General features: G+C 53.2%; 6 protein-coding genes across 6 annotated transcripts; 2 read left to right on the forward strand and 4 right to left on the reverse strand.

Annotated features, from left to right (window-relative positions):
• Nucleotides 1–29: 29 nt before the first annotated feature.
• On the reverse strand, nucleotides 30–6,456 carry F5Z01DRAFT_745944 (uncharacterized protein; the record flags this gene model as incomplete). The annotated part of the gene is made up of 9 exons (XM_046266940.1): nucleotides 30–241; nucleotides 306–493; nucleotides 547–729; nucleotides 780–1,879; nucleotides 1,930–2,247; nucleotides 2,625–2,731; nucleotides 2,791–5,284; nucleotides 5,338–5,616; nucleotides 5,638–6,456. 9 exons carry the CDS (start codon nucleotides 6,454–6,456, stop codon nucleotides 30–32), a joined length of 5,700 nt encoding a protein of 1,899 aa, XP_046113694.1.
• Nucleotides 6,457–6,903: 447 nt separating this feature from the next.
• On the forward strand, nucleotides 6,904–9,368 carry F5Z01DRAFT_715402 (Catenin-beta-like protein). Its single transcript, XM_046266516.1, has 2 exons — nucleotides 6,904–7,146; nucleotides 7,203–9,368. Exons 1-2 carry the CDS (start codon nucleotides 7,071–7,073, stop codon nucleotides 8,876–8,878), a joined length of 1,752 nt encoding a protein of 583 aa, XP_046113695.1. The 5' UTR covers nucleotides 6,904–7,070; the 3' UTR covers nucleotides 8,879–9,368.
• F5Z01DRAFT_466038 (H+-ATPase G subunit-domain-containing protein) lies at nucleotides 8,934–9,844 on the reverse strand. Its single transcript, XM_046259954.1, has 6 exons — nucleotides 9,607–9,844; nucleotides 9,516–9,545; nucleotides 9,432–9,465; nucleotides 9,359–9,367; nucleotides 9,202–9,302; nucleotides 8,934–9,151 (listed from the first exon to the last, which is right to left on the reverse strand). Exons 1-6 carry the CDS (start codon nucleotides 9,607–9,609, stop codon nucleotides 8,990–8,992), a joined length of 339 nt encoding a protein of 112 aa, XP_046113696.1. The 5' UTR covers nucleotides 9,610–9,844; the 3' UTR covers nucleotides 8,934–8,989.
• A 178-nt stretch (nucleotides 9,845–10,022) lies between these two features.
• F5Z01DRAFT_668193 (uncharacterized protein) lies at nucleotides 10,023–10,634 on the forward strand. Its single transcript, XM_046264333.1, has 2 exons — nucleotides 10,023–10,284; nucleotides 10,340–10,634. The coding sequence occupies exons 1-2, from the start codon at nucleotides 10,189–10,191 to the stop codon at nucleotides 10,505–10,507; spliced, it is 264 nt and encodes an 87-aa protein (XP_046113697.1). The 5' UTR covers nucleotides 10,023–10,188; the 3' UTR covers nucleotides 10,508–10,634.
• On the reverse strand, nucleotides 10,635–15,037 carry F5Z01DRAFT_668194 (uncharacterized protein). The gene is made up of 3 exons (XM_046264334.1): nucleotides 12,278–15,037; nucleotides 10,999–12,227; nucleotides 10,635–10,946 (listed from the first exon to the last, which is right to left on the reverse strand). Exons 1-3 carry the CDS (start codon nucleotides 14,630–14,632, stop codon nucleotides 10,784–10,786), a joined length of 3,747 nt encoding a protein of 1,248 aa, XP_046113698.1. The 5' UTR covers nucleotides 14,633–15,037; the 3' UTR covers nucleotides 10,635–10,783.
• A 357-nt stretch (nucleotides 15,038–15,394) lies between these two features.
• F5Z01DRAFT_631058 (Indoleamine 2,3-dioxygenase) lies at nucleotides 15,395–16,840 on the reverse strand (the record flags this gene model as incomplete). Its single annotated transcript, XM_046261762.1, has 1 exon — nucleotides 15,395–16,840. The coding sequence occupies one exon, from the start codon at nucleotides 16,838–16,840 to the stop codon at nucleotides 15,395–15,397; it is 1,446 nt and encodes a 481-aa protein (XP_046113699.1).
• Nucleotides 16,841–16,980: the final 140 nt, after the last annotated feature.

Raw genomic sequence — 16,980 nt, forward strand, 5'->3', positions numbered from 1 at the left:
CCCACTAAAGTCTACTAATCGTTCAGCTATTATTTAGCCAAAAATTTCTGAAAAGCGGACTGTTCGATAACAACGTTGCCAATGGCCCGCAGCCTCTTCCTGCCCTCTTTCTGTTTTTCCAAAAGCTTTTTACGTCTTGTGATATCGGCGGCATGGAGCTTCGCCAACACATCCTTTCGAAACGGCTTGATAGTCTCTCGCGCAAGCACCTTGTTACCCGAAGCTGCTTGAATAACAATTTCTGTAACATATTGTCAGATTTTATATCGTCATTGGTCTCTCGGGTCGGACGATCCATAGCGTACCAAACATCTGTCGGTCAACATGCTCTTTGAATTTGGTAACCCAATGACGAGCTAGGCGGTCTGCTTGTGAAGTGTGAACCACTCGGCAAATGGCGTCAACGGGTTGCTTGTTCACAAGAAGCTGCAGCTTGACAAGTCTGCTTTCTCTCCAACCCGCATCTTCGTAATCTAGTGTCGCATACCCCTTCCTGTCGAGCAACAGGTTAGCAGCCGAGTTTGGAGCTGGGAAACAACGTCTTACGTGGCGCCTTTGAGCTTGCCGAAGAAGTCGTCCACTAGCTGGGATGCCGGTAGATCATAGACAACAATAACCTGCGTGGTGTGAAAGAAATCGATGCTCCTTTGCTCTCCCCGATTTGCTTCGCAGAGCTCGATCACACGTCCCAGGTACTCCTCGGGTGTTGTCATTGTGGCTCGCACAAACCTAGTTATGTTTGAGCATCGCTTCCGTAAGTTCTTTGCTGCAAGACTCACGGTTCAAGGGCATGACATCCTCGCGTTTTCTGATCGCCAGGTTCGGGAAACAAAGCCGGATTCTGGATGATTTCTTCTGACCCATCTGGATGTATAATCTTCGAGGGGACTGAAGGTTCAGTGATAATCACATCGCCACCATGCTCGCCTTTGAGGCGATCCTGGAAGACTGAGCAGTGGAGGCTGCCCAGAAAGCCTAACCTCCAGCCAGAGCCCAAAGCCTCGGAGAAAGCCTTCTGCAGCGTGACGCTGCGGTCATTGAGAACGAGCTGGCTAATGCTGTCAGCGATTCGGGTGTAATCACTTTGGTCTGTGGGGAAAGCGGCTACGAAGACCATGGGCTGTGGCTCTTCAAAGCCAGGATATGGCTCGACAGTGAGCTGATCTTGAACAGTGGTGAAGGTATCTCCCAGCTTCGCATCCTGTATTTTCTTCATGCCGGGATTGAAGAAGACGTAGCCAACTTGTCCGGCGCGCAGCACACCCTGCGGAGTAGCATTCGGATACTGTATTCCGACCTGGCCAACGGTGTACTTCATACCCGTACCCAAGGATACGACATGATCGCCAGCTTTCACAACACCATCAAAGATCCTGACGAGAAGCACCACTCCTTTGAAGTTGTCATACCAAGAGTCCACAAGAAGCATCTTCAATGGCTTCTTCTCGTCGCCCACTGGATGGGGAATCCTTTTAACGACTGCAGGAAGAATACTGTCCACCCCCTTTCCGGTCTTTGCGCTGACAAGGACGGCGTGGCTTGGATCAAGCTCAAAATTCGATTCGATTTGTTTTAAAACCCGCGGGACGTCTGCGGAGGGCATATCAATCTTGTTGATCACCGGGACCAGAGCAAGATCCTGTGCGAACGCTAGATGGAAGTTGGACGCTGTCTGCGCCTGGATACCTTGACTGGCGTCGACAAGGAGCAGTGCGCCTCCGCAACTGGCGTATGATCTGGTTACTTCTGCGCGAAAGTCGACGTGGCCGGGTGTGTCAACAAGGTGGATCAGGTAGTCTTGACCTTCGTGCTTGTACAGCATGGTGCAAGTCTGGGCCTTCACTGTGATTCCACGTTCCCGCTCAACATCTAATTTATCCTACCAGTAATCAGCGCGCAGCTCCCTGAATGGCTGTCTGTGATCTGTACTAGGATTTGTTTGTTCGCGTCGCTTGCGGATATCGTCCCCGTGCGCTCTAGCAGCCGATCGCTTAGAGTGCTCTTCCCATGATCGATATGGGCAACGATGCAAAAGTTACGATACCTCTCGATAGGTATCGCAGCAATGCGTTTTTCCAACTCGGCAGGCGAAGGTTTGTTCGAGTAGTAGGCGCGTCGCGTCGCGGTTCGAAAGAGAAAGGTGGAAGCTCGTGGCAAGCTCATACGCTTGACGAGACACCGAGGTTGGTGCCATTTTGGTAGGCACCAGACTCGCCCTGTGCTCCAGCAGGCCGAGCTCATCGGAATCTGAGTAAAGTGCACATTGAAGGTTGATTGTTTGTTCAAAGCTCATCATCACACCAAGAAGTATCACTACATGGAAAAGGTGGAACGTCCAATCCCGAACCCCCGGGATTATGCTCCACCAACTTATGGCCCCGGGCCGGGTGAAAGATGGCTCATGGCGAGGCTTCAGTATTGACTAGTATTTCTAGATAGTATGTTCATGTTCTCAATGAATTACATTGCAGGGGTATCTATCGTTACTACGTACGTCGAACGGTCGCATCGAGGCGGGCTCCTCCATCTTGACCAGTCCAGATTCACGTCAAAACCCATTCCCCCCCTCTTTTGATGTATTTATCCAGCAGCAAGCCAAGATCTGCCAAAACGAAACGACACACGTAGAATCCGAAGAACTCGGCCGCGTGGCGCGTGCAGAGCTCCAGGCCAACCTGAGTCTTGTCGGCATGCTTTAACCCAGGATCTTCGACTTGTCTTGCTATCTGATCTGCACGGAAATGTTAGTCAGCTTGAGCCAACAATGCTGCCGGCGGGCTCGTTACTTACCAATCGCTTGAGCAGCATCGAACAATCGGGCAAGTGAGCCCATGTATGATGCATTGGGACCCGAGAAGTTCGCCTGGCTCATGTCCCTCTTAGCCGGCTTTCGTGATGGCTGACTTGTCATCGGAAGCGATGCAACCGTTTGTATCTCCTTAATAGTCTCGATTGGAGTGCTCCGACTCTGTGCCGTCAAAGTAGCCGCGGAGTTCTTGGAACGAAGCCTCCGCCAGGAAAATGAGGATTTACCCGATACGCTCGCAGATCGTGGCATCGCCATCTCGCCATCCGCAGGCACAGTGGCCTCCTTGAACATGGCCGAGGCGTTGGAAACACCTACTTCGTTCCCGAGTTTGCGCACCAGCGAGGCTTGGACCTGCTCCAGAATGTTCTCAATAGCCTGCATCTCCTCCAGCATGGCGTCTGCATCGCATGTGTCAACGCGTGCCAACTTGAGAAGAGCCGCGGTCAGGAGATCGCAGTTGGCAATCTTGTCTTCCACATTCTTGAGCTTGACGTTTTTGACCTTCCAGGCCTCCCTAGGGACGAATAGTTTGGAACTCACATATCCACCACGGGGATGCACCAGGGTCTGGAATAGGCAGCGCATGAGCCAGAATGGACGAAGCAAAAAGTCAGTTGGACACGGCTCCAAGGAGATCGGCGCCTCAGGATCATTCAGATCGGTCGCGCCCGGGTCATCCGGAAAGTGGAAATTGTCATCGAAGATGGGCATGCTCGCATCGAACTTTTGCAGGTTGACGGCTACTGCTGGAGGAATGCTTGGCATCATGGGTGTTTGCGAATTGGCCCAGTGAGAGCTGGTGGGCGTGCCGGGAGACATCTCAGACCCTTCATCAAGGTGTGATACCGACATATTTCGAACTTTCAGACTTCGCAAGCTGGATGAGGAGAAGTTCTTCTTCAGCTTGCTAATGGAAGGAGACGTAGAGCGTCCGGCGTCCGCATCGTCTGCATCTTGTGCCGCTCGTGGCGCAAACGGCGAATCGAGAGGCCGTGTATCCAGTGGACTGGGCCCAACTGGAGGTGACGAGGTCCGACGCGGAATGGCGTAGGGACGTGTATTGCCTTCCAAGGGTCGAGAAGACTCCTGTCCACTAGGCGGAGAGGTGTCCATATAAGGCGACTTTTGCTCCAAAGCGGGCGGCGGAGGGGGTGGTGTTAACTTCATCGTCTCGATTTTCAGCTGTCTGTGTGCCTGGCCAGACATGCGACGATTGCGCACAGTCTGTGTGGTGGACGTCTGCAGACTCTGCTGTGGTATTTCCGGTAATGCTTGTGTTGGTGGCGGCGCCAGGGGCGGCGGTGGTGTTGTGGATGTGGGTGGAATGGGTAGCGCCTTTTCCGAGATCGATTCTGTGACGGTCGAAAGTGTTGTGGCGCCGGTGCCAGGAGGATTGGAGCCTATGGAACTCTGCCATGTACGGGATGTGAACCCGCTGGAGTCAGATTCGCGAGGCACAGAGGACATGGCCGGCTGCTGGCGCCGGCTCAGAGGTTCCTGATGCAAGCCACAGTCACGAGTGAATTCATCCAATATCCTCTCTTCCTCGTCAGAAGAGTCATCGAAAAATTGACCTGCAGAGGGATCACGTCGATCTGCATAGTCGGGTCTTTGCGGCTGGAGCTGAAAGCGCTCTCTCTCCCTCTCGCTGGCTAGCTCATACGCCTCCCTCCCAGTCTGTCGTACGCGCTCACGTGCTAACTCAACTTTCCGCAAAGCGTTAGCTACTACCTCATCATGAGCTTCTTGTTGCTCCGGAGGTCCTGCTGCGGGCTCGTAGCCATCGTTGTACGCAGCCTCAATGGCCTCGTCCAAGGCGTTGTCGAACTCGGCCTCAGTGCCGCCACTTGCAGGACGTATTTGCCTTCGTCGATAGCCCAAGGACGATGTGCGTGAGTGGACAGAAGAGCCTGTCGAGCCACCGGACTCATCTATAGGGTCCAACCACGAATGCTGGCTATCCTCTCGTGAGTGCTCGGGACCCCGATGCGTCCCGTGAGTCATCCCATTGAGGGACAACTGAGTCTCTGCAGATTCCCCTGGTTGGCGAGGAAGATATGACCGTTCATCAGCACTCTGTGCAGCCAAGGCACTCTGGGACGTTGTGGAGGCGGCGCTCGTGGGCATCTGCCGGGCGTTATCAGGAAAGCGAGAGCTTATCGGGGAACGTGAAAAGGACGATTGTAGGAAACCGGGCTCAGCTGATTGTGAGAGTAGAGAGGGTTGGAGGTACGCTTGAGAACGTGTATTCCGAGACTGTGCATCATGAGCATCGTCCAACACCACGCGTTTCACAGTGGCTGTCTCCAATGCCGATGCCACGTTGGCTTCTGGTGACTGGTCGTGCCGAATTCTGTCTTGTTGCCGATAATTTTTCTTTGGGCTGTACTCACGAAGAGCCTTGGCATCTTTATGCTCTTCATATGGAGGCATTATCTGATCTAGCTCCTCTATGCGACTGGTGTACGTTCGTTGCTTAGTTGTTAGTATCGCTGTGCTGTTCATCTGGCGGAATCTGAATGACTCACGATAGCTTCTAGCTTCTCCTTGTCCCCTTGAGCTGCGGTCTTCTGGAGAATTTGTTGCAGTAACTCACAGGCCTCGACGTACAGAGGTCGCGCGCCAGAGAAGTCTTTGCCGTTATCCATGTTTACCGCCATATTCGCCTTCTGCAGAGCACGCGATAACATTGCTTTCTGTGAAGACTTGTAGGGCCGATGTCTCCCAGAATCTCCACTACTCTTCCCCGACCTACTGCGCGAGTGACCTTGCGCCCCATGAGGCTCGCCTCCATGATCGAGTGGCATCTTGCACGGCGATTCAACAACAAGTGTCCTGTGAGTATGGTTGCCGGGTCGATGAAGTGAGCCTTGGCGACTATGAGGTGACTCGCGCTGGTCCCAGGCAGACGAGTAGTCCTGGCCAAAGGGAGAAAGCGGCTCGAACGCAGGGAGACCTATGTATGAGCGATGGGACCCTGCGTTTGGTGATTCCGACCCTAGGTCCCCAAAGATGGCAGCGGCGCCACAGCTGTCACTGGGTTGCTGGCTGCCTCGAAACCCCTGCGATAACCGCTTTGTAGAAGGCGGCGAGCTGTGCAAAAGAAACCCGGGTTCAACTTTGTTGGACCGACAGCCGACAAGAATGACAGACCCAGAGACACTGAGACTCGGCCCTGAATCACCGGGATCAATGCCAGGTGTGGCCAATGGGCAGCTAGAGGGTGCGTTGTTCAGGCGTGCCGGGGAGCGAGCGGTAGTCGATGGCCGATCCCAATCGCTCCGTCCTCCCGGCGAGTCTGTCTGCTCGGGCGACTCAGAGGATGTCGAAGCTGTCAAACGGGCATATGTAACGGGGAGTTCGTAGGTTCGACTCGTGGACGTCTCGTTGAGCGAGGGCGGTAGCAAGGAAGAAGTCCTGGGAAGTCGGGCTCGGGGTATGTGGGCTCCAGTCGCTGAGGAACCCAATGTCGATGGGGTTGGCGCTGGTCGAGTTGGTGGTTGCAGGTGAGACGGTGGAAGCCCACCTTGAGTGTAATAAGGGCTCTCAACTATGTCACTGTGAGGCGTCCAAGTAGTTTGCATCATTCGAAATTCAACAAACCATTGAATACTCGCGGACGCCGTCGTGGTCGATGAAGTTCGCATACACAGGTGGTGAGGTGAGGGAGCGGCGGGTGCAAGGGATGTCCATGGAGCGTATACGCAAACTGTCTTTCAGGGGTCGTTTCGCACAGGCCATTCGAACTCGGTTGCGTTCGATCGACACGGGGAGTATTAGTCAGGGAATAACGCTTCGCCGTCTCTACGCTATGCCTCGCAACGCCAACTGGAGGCTCACGTTCCTGCAAGAGACTGAGGCATGACATGAGGAGCTGGCCGCAACGGTGAACAAGCCAGGATATTGGTCTTCAACGAGGAGGAGTTCGACATGATGGAGTCCGACGGCGTTATTGGTGGAGTTGAATCAGGGGTTCACTCTCAACTGGCCATTCACACGGGCTGCCATCATGAGACCCGCTTCGGTGGTGGGGCTGGATAGGCAAGTCACCAAGATGGTCTTGGCGCGACTGGAGCTTGGCACGCTAATCGAAAGTTAAGGTACTGTACCTTACAGTAAGAATTTCGAGATTCCAGTCGTTCGCGATACCTTACTATATGTAACCACGGCATTTCACAACTTCCGGACGTTCTTTCGCAGCCTATTCTTGCTAATTGCGACAATTGAACCCGAAGCGCAGTGCCCATTCACGACAAGAGACATGGCCAGTGCCGACGGAAGCTTCAGGCAATCTTCCGCGACTGGCAAACACAAGCTAGATCCGATCAAGGATCCGAGTGAGTGCCCTCGACTCAGGCATGCTTAGTGTTTACTGTGTACTGATCCATGACAGACGAGATCTATAAATCGGCCAAACACAATATCGGTGGTGCGAATCGGCACATACAAACACAGCCAGCGGACGAGACCGACCATGGACAAGAACACGATCCCATGAGTGGCGGCGACGAAGATTTTGGCCCAGAGATGCCCCCGGACGATGACGAGGATCGGTTCTTCGGCGGAGGCCTTAGCAAAGAAGAATCCCAAATTATCGACTTCGTGGACGACGCAGATGACGGGAGGAATGTCGACAAGATCGACGCTGGCTGGCTACGAAAAACGGCCCTCAATTTTGAGAGACGCATCTCTAAAAACGCCGAGCTAAGATCCAAATTCGAAAGCGACCCACAGAAGTTCATAGGAAGCGAAGCCGACTTGGATGGCGACATTAAGTCTCTCTCAGTCTTAGCCGAGCATCCAGAGCTCTATCCCGAGTTTGTCCGCCTCGGATGTGTTCATAGTTTGATCGGCTTGTTGGCTCATGAGAACACCGACATCGCAATCGACACAATAGAAATAATCAGCGAGCTTACGGACGAAGACGTTGGGGGGGACGAGGGCGAGGTGGTCATGCTGCTCAACGCAATGTTGGAGGCGGATTTACTAGCCCTCCTTGTGTCCAACCTGGGCCGCTTGAACGAGGACGACGAGTCAGATAGAAGCGGTGTCTATCATGCCCTGAGTGTGATCGAAAACATCTCTCTACGGGTGGCCACGGCTACGCGCGTCAGTCAAAACCCGAGCATGTTGGATTGGCTACTTCAACGCTTGCAACGCACCGAGTCAAGCGTCACCCAGAACCGACAATACGTAGCCGAGATCCTCGCCATTCTGTCGCAAGCATCTGCGGATTGTCGAGCCCATTTGATCAAGCTTGACGTCGTGGACGTTCTTCTCCAACTCGTTGCAGTCTATCGGAGACGAGATCCCGAGAAAGGCGGCGAAGAGGAAGAATATGTGGAGAACCTGTTCGAGGCTGTGACGTGCTTAGTCGACGAAGCCGAGGGCAAAGACAAATTTGTTGAGGCAGAGGGCGTTGAGTTATGTTTGCTCATGCTTAAGGAGGGAAAGATGAGCAAAGCGCCAGCCCTGCGCCTCCTGGAGCATGCATCAACGGGCAGCAGTGCTTTCAATGTCTGCTGCAAGATCGTCGAATCAGGTGGTCTCAAACCGACATTCTCACTCTTCGCAAAGACTCGTGACCATCGCCTGTCTAGCCATCTCGTCGTCATATTTGCGTCCATGCTTCGCGTGTTGCCCGGCGACTCCGCGGAACGAATACGTACGTTGGCCAAATTCGTGGAGAAGGACTACGCCAAGGTTGGGAAACTCATGGAGCTTCGTCGTCATTATGGCCTGCGCGTGAAACTGGCTGAGCAGCAGAATGCTGAGGAGCGCAAGCTAGCCTCTGAACAAGACGCACCTGATAGGGAGATCGACTGGCTTTCCCGGCGTCTCGATGCCGGTCTCTTCACCTTACAAACTATTGATGTTGTTTTGGCATGGCTTATGGTCGAAGACAAAGGCGCTAGGCCTAGGATTGCAGAGCTTCTGGCCCAAGAAGACCTGCCGTTGTCTGTGATTAAAGCCACACTCACTGAGCAGATGGAGAATTTAGACACGAGCCAACAGGATGGTCAGGATTTGAAGGATATGTTAGGGACTCTGGTCGGCTTCCTACGGTAAGGAATCTATCTTGTTGCAGTAGTGCCATTCGACTGCGGCACCTGTATTTGTCGTGGCATTTGTAATTGTCGGCATGGTTTGGTTACACATTGTTGCACGATCCACCACCCACTATGCGCGCATAGCAGGCTGTGGCTTGGCTTCAAGGACAGCAGCCAAGAGGTTCTTGACAACACCTGCCTGGCTCTTCTTGCCAGCTTCCTTAATACCTTGAATCTGCTTCTCGGCCTCCTTGTTCGCCTCGTCTTCGGCTTGTTGGTTTCCTTGGCTATGCTGCAAATAATGAGCAACTGTTCCGCGATAAAGACTTTTGAGAAACGTACTTCAGCTTCGAACTTCTTAAACTCCTCCTCTTTCTGGGACTTGTAGTTGGCTATTTCCTTCTTGGCTTCATCTCGGGCTTCCTTGACGCGCTTTGTCCTGACTATAGGCAGTAGTCGTTAATCGATGGTTCGCGGCCTATTCATGATTCTTTCTTACACTCGCGCGCTGGAAGACACAAAGATGGTTAGCTACACGGCTGGCGATACTCTGTTGTATGTTGACCACATACCCTTCTGCACAATCTTGGACGCTTCCCTCTCGGCCTGGCACGGTGTAAGCAAAAGCACAACTGCATGGCTCGAAGAGTAAATACATCGAGGAGAGTCTGGATTCCGGCGGAATTCTGGGCAGACTACGTAGCTATCAGCATCGGAACAGGGTCTCGAGATCTCGGAGTTGCGCACCATGGTGCTTCCCAGGGACGAGCAGCTTTGCGCAGCTGCAACGGATCGAAAAGACGTGAATATGAATGCGCTTTCAGGTACTGAAAGAATTGATCTGGTGCTCCAATGTTGTGGGTAATTGGTCTTCAAAGCTTGTACATGTGCTAGAATCCAAGGACCTTAAGTCAGGTATCCGTGCAGCACCACAGTCCGATGTTGGGAGCCTTTCGTCACCAGGTGCAGCTGGGGTAAGGTATCAGCTGACTTGTGCAACTCCAAGCATCTTGTGCATACGTAGTAGGTACTTTAATCATGTACTATGCGTTGCATTCCGAATCCCGTTCCCCGAGACCCCCGCTACCCGCTATAGCAATATTTTGTGCAAACATCTCACCCCTGCCACGTCCCTGCCACAGTAAACAGGCGGCCGTTTGTAACGGTGCAGAGGTACGAATTGGAAACGCTAACAGCAAACTTGCTACCAACGCGAGCATCCGCATGCACATTGCTTCAGCCTAACAGCTCCCACCGCGCACCTGTGGCTTCGGATCAAGACCACGCAAATCGCAACGTGCAAATCGCCCTGCCACCGCATAATCAGAAATGTCGCGAGCATCGAAACTCACGCTTGGCGCGACGTCGCTCTTCGCTTTGAGCACCATCGTGTTCGTCCACTTTCAGCAACAAGCTGAGCAGGCGGTACGCCTCTCCGTACGCTACTTCTCCGCCAAAAATAGTTGACGCTAGGAATCAGGCAATGCACCAAGGTGTTGTGCGCGACATGGAGCAGCAACGCATCAAGCGCGAGCGACAACTCGATTTCGATTTACAGAAACAACTGGAGGAAGAGTACAAACGCGAACAGAGCGTGAGGAGCTCCATAGATCCTCCTGGACAAGGAGGCTCGACAGCGCCGAGATGACTGGGCACGCGATCGGCAATACTTGCGGCCAAACGCATTGTAAAACATATACGTGACGCATGCTGCGCTCGTTGTAAAATCTTATCGTGCTGCTACTGCTGGGCGTCACTAGCGACGGATGCCATCATGATCGTAAGTTCGAGGCCTTATTCTATCTACCTTAGATTACATACATATCAACCTTAACGCCACTATGCATTTCCTGTGTTTTTGCCATGCTGGCCAGAACTCCCTGTGACGCGCAGAACAAAACAATTGTAAAGGATCCGCTCGACCTTAGCGGATAGATGCACCGGAGCGGCTGGTGAACATTCTGGCGGCAATGTTCATTGCTTGTAGCTCTTGGAAAAGCAACTTGGCTGCGTACGGTATGTGTATCTGAGCAATCTTGGTCTTGTTTTTACAAGGCCTGCACTCAAATGACTGCTTGGAGAGGTTGCTGCGACTGGAGTCAGTAAAGTTGGTCAAGCGGATGATGAGTTGGTACTTACGCAATCGGCGTCATCAGCCCGCAAATTTCACATACGTGAACGCGGAAAGCATCCGAAACCTCAAAAAGTCGCTCCTTGAGGAAGGCTGCTGCACCGTGGGCAATCATACAGTCGCGCTCCATCTCGCCGAAGCGCAAGCCACCATCACGCGCACGACCTTCCACCGGCTGGCGTGTCATAATTTGAACCGGTCCACGTGCACGAGCGTGAATCTTGTCGTCGACCATGTGTCGTAGGCGCTGGTAGTAAGTAGGACCGAAGAACACCTGGGCACGCAGTTTCCTGCCAGTGTATCCATTGTACATGACCTCGAATCCCCGCGACTGATATCCGTGTCCACGGAGGAGCTCGGACACTTGATCGACTGTGACTTCGGTAAAGGGCGTGGCGTCACCCTCGAGACCTTCCATCGTAGCGACCTTGCTCAAGAGACATTCGATCAAGTGAGCAATCGTCATACGCGAGGGGATGGCGTGGGGGTTGATGATGATATCGGGCGTGATACCCTCACGGGTGAAAGGCATGTCCTCCTGCCTATAAGTAACTCCAACCGTACCCTTCTGACCGTGACGCGATGCAAATTTGTCGCCAATCTGAGGAATCTTGGTCGTCCGAACTCGCACCTTCACATACTTCGTGTTGTCCGCGTTGACCGTCAGGATGACAGAGTCGACAATGCCATTCTCGGTGCTTCGCAGCGGTGTCGAGATGTCGCGCTTCTGGTGTGCTTGAGTCCGAGCCCCGAGATCCTGGGTTTCTGGGTCGATTGGTGCCGTTTTCCCGATGATGATATCTTCACCGGATACACGGACGCCAGGAGCAACAATACCGTCCTCGTCTAGTTTGTCGTAGGTACCGTGTTTCATTCGGAGCGTATTGGGTTGGAACGGCTTCTCGAACATCTCAGTATAGTTGAGGCCCACTTTCTTCTCTTGATCCGAGTAGGACCGGAAGAATAAACTGCGGAATAGGCCTCGATCAATACTACTTTGGTTCATGATGACCGAATCTTCCTGGTTGTACCCGGAGTAACAAGCGATGGCAACGATGGCGTTTTGACCAGCAGGAAGCTCACGGAACTTGAGATATTCCATCGATCGCGTGGTGCCAAGGGGTTTCTGTGGATAGTAGAGGATATTGGACATGGTATCCATACGACGGTTGTAGTTAGTGAGGAAGAATCCCATGGCTTGCTTTCCCATGGCGGACTGGTATGTATTACGGGGGGACTAGAGAAGTGTCAGTACAAGATATTATCACACACCAGAAAAGACCGTACCTGATTGTGATCGGGGAACGGAATAATGCTCGCACAAATACCGAGAATCATGCTAGGGTGAATCTCGCAATGCGTGTACATGTGTGTCGTGGGATTCGTTTTGGTACGCAGGCGCTTATTGGGCTCCGCAGCCAGGTCCTCGTCCACGTTGTAGCCCAGCTTCTGTTGTCGGTAGAGCTCCAAATCATCGGGAGTCATGCAAATCATGGCAGTCTCTTCTTCCTCGGCATCGAGATACTCGATGCAGCCACTTTTCACGAGCCACTTCCAGCCAGTCACCTCCATCAGCTCTTGCCCGTTGTCCACCTCATGCATCTCAGATAGTCCGGACACATGTTCCTTGGTGAGGCAGAGGGAGCCTTTCTCTGGCTGGCCAATCTCGCCGTCGTGTTGCTGGACGGTGAGCAAAGGGCGCATAACGCGGCCGGCATCTGAGAAGAACTTGAACTCTCGATCACGGATGTCGCGAATAAGCGAAACCTCCTCGCTTATGCCTCCGCTGCGGCGCATTGCCACCAGATGATCCACGAGTTCTCTAGGATTCTCGTGTACTCCTACCCAGCTGCCGTTGAGGAACACCTTGGTTGAGTTCGGGAACCGTTTGGGCTCGTACTCTTCGAGTACTTCCATACCTCTGCTGATGAAGAAATTGTACAAGGGATCGGCGGGGGTGCCGACCGAAACGTGGCACATCAGCGACAGGTTCTTGACAAGACCACAAGCCTGACCCTCTGGGGTTTCCGCAGGGCAGACGAGGCCCCAGTGAGTATTGTGAAGCTGTCGCGGCTTGGCTAATTTACCGTCACGACCGATGGGGGTGTTGGTACGCCTGAGATGAGACAATGTCGAAGCGAAGGTATATCGGTTGAGTACTTGAGAAACACCAGCGGTAGAGCTCATAGCCTTCTTCTGGTCACCCCAGTTGCCCGTGGCGAGCGAATATTTGAGGCCGTTCGACAGAGTTGAGGATTTCAGACCAATCTTGATGTTGAAATGCCTGTTGCTCTCAACACATCGCCTGAGATATGTTGACAGCTCCGTGTTGATTCTGCGCATAATGCCGCGGAATAGCTTGGCCAGCAAAGGACCAGCAAGATCGAGACGCTTTTTCCCGAAATGGTCTCGATCGTCGGGCTCCCGGCGTCCAAGGGCACATTGTAAAAGCTTGTGTACCATGTACCCGAGGAAAAAGGCCTTCTTTGTCTCATCACCCTCGGTTTGGGACACGTGAGGAAGAGTTTCTTTCTGCAGGATGTCCCTCGCAACTCGAATTCGTTTGTCGCGGCCCAGACCTGCCTGATCTCGGTTGCCACGTTTCCCAATGTAGTCCAGGGCCACCTCGCGATCTTGGACGGCGAAGGCCTCCTCAATGCAAGGCCGAAGCATTTCCAGCATCTCAGTATCGTTCTCGTCGTAACAAATATGATTGAGAATCTCCTCGTCCGACACAACACCAAGGGCCCTAAACACAATAGCCACAGGTATGTCGGATTTGACAAAGGGTAAGGTGCTCGCAATAGTTTGACCAAACCCACCACGGGCTGAGTCGCCTTTTCCGTTCAACTTCAGCTGGAGACTGGAAATGAGCCGCGAGCCTTTCTCCAGCGCACTCCTGATCTCTGCTGTGTAGGTGAAGGGGCTGGGCTGGGCTTTCTTAAAAACTTGGACAATGTTGGCGGCGGACCGCTCTTGGGCGATCAGGACCTTCTCGCTGCCGTTGATGATGAAGTAGCCGCCTTGATCGTAGGGACACTCGTTGACAACGAAAAGCCCTTCATCGTCCTCGTGGCGCAGGTGGCATACTTCTGACTTTACCATAACTGGCAACTTGCCAAGGTAAGCAGGGTCATTCTGCATCTTGCCTGAGAGATTCTCATCCTCGTCAGCCGGGCTGCCTGTCTCGTAGACCCAGTTTCTGTCCTTGTCTTCGATGTCGTCCGGCTCTTGCTCATCCTCGTGAATGACCTTGACGACCTGGTGCACATTCGCGTACATGGCACTCGAATATGTTAGATTGCGGTCGCGACATTCGTAGGGAAGTAGGGTCATAGGCACGCCATCCGTTTCGCTGACGTTCGGTTTGGCCACAGAGATTGCACCGAACCTCAAAGCGTACCGACGTAATGCCAGAGGGTGTCGAGAATCGCTCGGTGGCGGGTTCGGCTGGTCGAGTGTAATTTTGGCATATTCTTCCACAAGACTTCGTATGGTTGTTCCAGTGAACTCGTCAAAGGAATCAATCTGCTGGGAGACCAGGCCATTCTCTTCAAAGAAGGATGAGATGACCGTCCAGCAGTCTTCAGGCGTGACACCCAAGCCTTCCTCGTCAGCGTAGTCGTATTCGTAGCCGTCCATGATGCCGAAGGAGCGTTCGATCGGTCGTCGTTGTTGTCACACGCAAATTTCGGATATGTGTATCGCTTGGAGCTAGTTGAGTCCTGCTGGGCGACGAGCGGGCGGTGGCGATCGGGCAAGGGCGACTTGAAGAACAAAGACCTGAAGCTTCAGGCACTATGTGCACATCAAGGCCAAGCTAAGCTGAGCGCTGTACGCCCCTTGGCAATACTGAAATTTGCGCTGACTTGATGACGAAGTGGCAGAGTTTGTATTGATGCGCACGCCTGGAAGGTGGGAGAGGCGATGACTGGAGGGGATGATGAAGCGAGGACACAGACGCGTTTCTCTCGAGAAATGCGACGGGTCGCAGAGTTGCTCGCACGCTCCACAAGAGCGCTAGACCACTTTAACAGAACGAAGATGAGTCAGCGAGTCGAGGTCACCTTAGCGCACGTGCCTGAGATTTCAGAGTCTGATAGTACCAGGTACCTTAGTAGTTGCGTACTAGCATACCCTGAAGTACATACTTGTACTGACGTATGTATACAGCAGTGGTAGCTAATACATGCGCACTAATTGCTAACAGGTAGTAATTACTAATGAGCACCGGTGCTACTTGATCCGAGTACAAATTATAACTACGCAAGACTTCAAGCTGACAATGCCCACCCAAACGCCATGCATTAACTACTGAGATAAGTAAGTGCTAAAATCTTCGTGCCCAAGCATCCTGGACTGTGCTGTACGGTTGCCAGCCCCGATCTATTATTGTCGACGTTTTTAGTATGAACATATACCACCAATGTCATCATCCATCGTCCAAGAGCCTGCGAGGCCCTTGACCTCGACGTCCTCCACAAGATCGTTGGGGTGTCGATCACGGCTCTCACCATCAGGGCGCACCTGCCTCTTCATGAAACGTTTTGTCCAAGAGTGAACCGCCGGGTCGCCAGTCTCATCACGGGCCTGTTTCAGGAAGGGTATGAGAGCCGTTCCACCAGTGCCTTTTTGGGCCTGAGACTTGCCCTTCGTCGAAGCAACGGCAATGTTGTTGCGCTGCCGGACAGCTTCAGGACTCCTAGATCGACTGCGGGCTCGCACTTCGCGCGATGGCGTTATAATGTACCGAGTCACGATCGTGATATGCTGGTCGCGGAAAGCACTCAGCATCGCTAGGCACGCATCGTAGGCCAGTGACAGCTCTTCGTTTTGGTGCTCCACCACAAATGACCGTATATTTGAGGCCCTTGAGGCATCCTCCAAGAATCGGGCATGCGCTCCAGGCATGTAGTTGCGCATTTCTCGAATGAAGTTGTGGCGTTGTGACGGATCTCCGGCAGTGTCATGTGATGCATCTACACGCCGTTCACCTGTTGGCCGATGCTCAATCCCGAGAGCAATGTCGAAGAACTGAATCAAGCTGCTCTGCGCGTTGCTTCCCCCACTGTATTGTCGATACTCTTCCGTGCCCGTGCCGGTCTCATAGAGGACGCCGTGAGGCAGCCCCGCTTCGGCCATGTTCTTGCTGCCTGCTAGAAAAGGTCGTATGCGATGGTAGAAGACGGTGGGGTCACAGCTCTCATGCATGCGCTGCAGAATGTTTGTCAAATCGGTCAAGCGCTCTGCGAATGCGCGCAGACTTTGCGTGACGGATGTGACATCGCCTTCCTGGGCTGCCTTCATAGCACCGAGCATCAGCGGCACAATGGGGGCTCCGCGGGCCTCAATAGCAACAGACACGAGGTAGAACCACGACTCGTCCATGGAGCCTGTGAACGTATTGAGTGTCGATAAATTTTCCAGATTATCGATACCCTCATCGAGGAAGAGCGGCTTGAAATTCCACAAGCAGACGGCGGCATAGGTGGCAACGGGTGGCAGCTCAAGATGAGCTGACACCTCAAGTAAAGGTATTGAGATGGACTCGGGAATTCTGTCAGCCGGTGCATCGCCGCCCCAGACATAAGCATGGAGCATGAAGCCGAGAAGTGAGTATGCTCGGCGCCATTCTGCCTCGTTCTCGAGTCCCACTGTCGAAAGAACAGGCAAATTAGCGATGATGCCACGGAGACGGCGACTGAGCACAAGAGCCTGCAGGTTTGATACGATCGCTTCCCATTTGTTGTAATAGGGGTCGGGCAGTCTCGCCAGTGGTAAAGTCTCGGGTAAGAAGCCGTTGGTGGGGGACAGGCCGTAATCTCTTAGGTCCGGCACCGGCGGCAGCATTTTTTTCTGTGTAGCCTTCTTGAAGGCTGGAGTAGGTTTTGCCACGGGTTTCGAATTATCGAGTGCCAATCCAGTCTTCGGAAGGGCTGTTCGTGAAGAGGCCAAATGAGTTTGCAATGTTGACAAGAAAGTTTGAGCAA

Source organism: Emericellopsis atlantica (assembly GCF_019669845.1).
Source record: "Emericellopsis atlantica unplaced genomic scaffold F5Z01scaffold_50, whole genome shotgun sequence".
Classification (NCBI taxonomy): domain Eukaryota; kingdom Fungi; phylum Ascomycota; class Sordariomycetes; order Hypocreales; family Bionectriaceae; genus Emericellopsis; species Emericellopsis atlantica.

Excerpts from the sequence above, each read along its gene's own strand:
- F5Z01DRAFT_668194 (XM_046264334.1), bottom strand. The coding sequence starts at position 14,632 with ATGGACGGCTACGAATACGACTACGCTGACGAGGAAGGCTTGGGTGTC. Across the intron at positions 12,228-12,277 it reads CGTTCCCCGATCACAATCAG|TCCCCCCGTAATACATACCA; the intron begins GTACGGTCTTTT and ends ACACTTCTCTAG. Across the intron at positions 10,947-10,998 it reads GGGCTGATGACGCCGATTGC|CAACCTCTCCAAGCAGTCAT; the intron begins GTAAGTACCAAC and ends CTCCAGTCGCAG.
- F5Z01DRAFT_668193 (XM_046264333.1), top strand. The coding sequence starts at position 10,189 with ATGTCGCGAGCATCGAAACTCACGCTTGGCGCGACGTCGCTCTTCGCT. Across the intron at positions 10,285-10,339 it reads AGCAACAAGCTGAGCAGGCG|GCAATGCACCAAGGTGTTGT; the intron begins GTACGCCTCTCC and ends GCTAGGAATCAG.
- F5Z01DRAFT_466038 (XM_046259954.1), bottom strand. Across the intron at positions 9,466-9,515 it reads GAATCCAGACTCTCCTCGAT|GCCGAGAGGGAAGCGTCCAA; the intron begins GTATTTACTCTT and ends ACACCGTGCCAG. Across the intron at positions 9,152-9,201 it reads TTAAGAAGTTCGAAGCTGAA|CATAGCCAAGGAAACCAACA; the intron begins GTACGTTTCTCA and ends CATTATTTGCAG.
- F5Z01DRAFT_715402 (XM_046266516.1), top strand. The coding sequence starts at position 7,071 with ATGGCCAGTGCCGACGGAAGCTTCAGGCAATCTTCCGCGACTGGCAAA. Across the intron at positions 7,147-7,202 it reads AGATCCGATCAAGGATCCGA|ACGAGATCTATAAATCGGCC; the intron begins GTGAGTGCCCTC and ends GATCCATGACAG.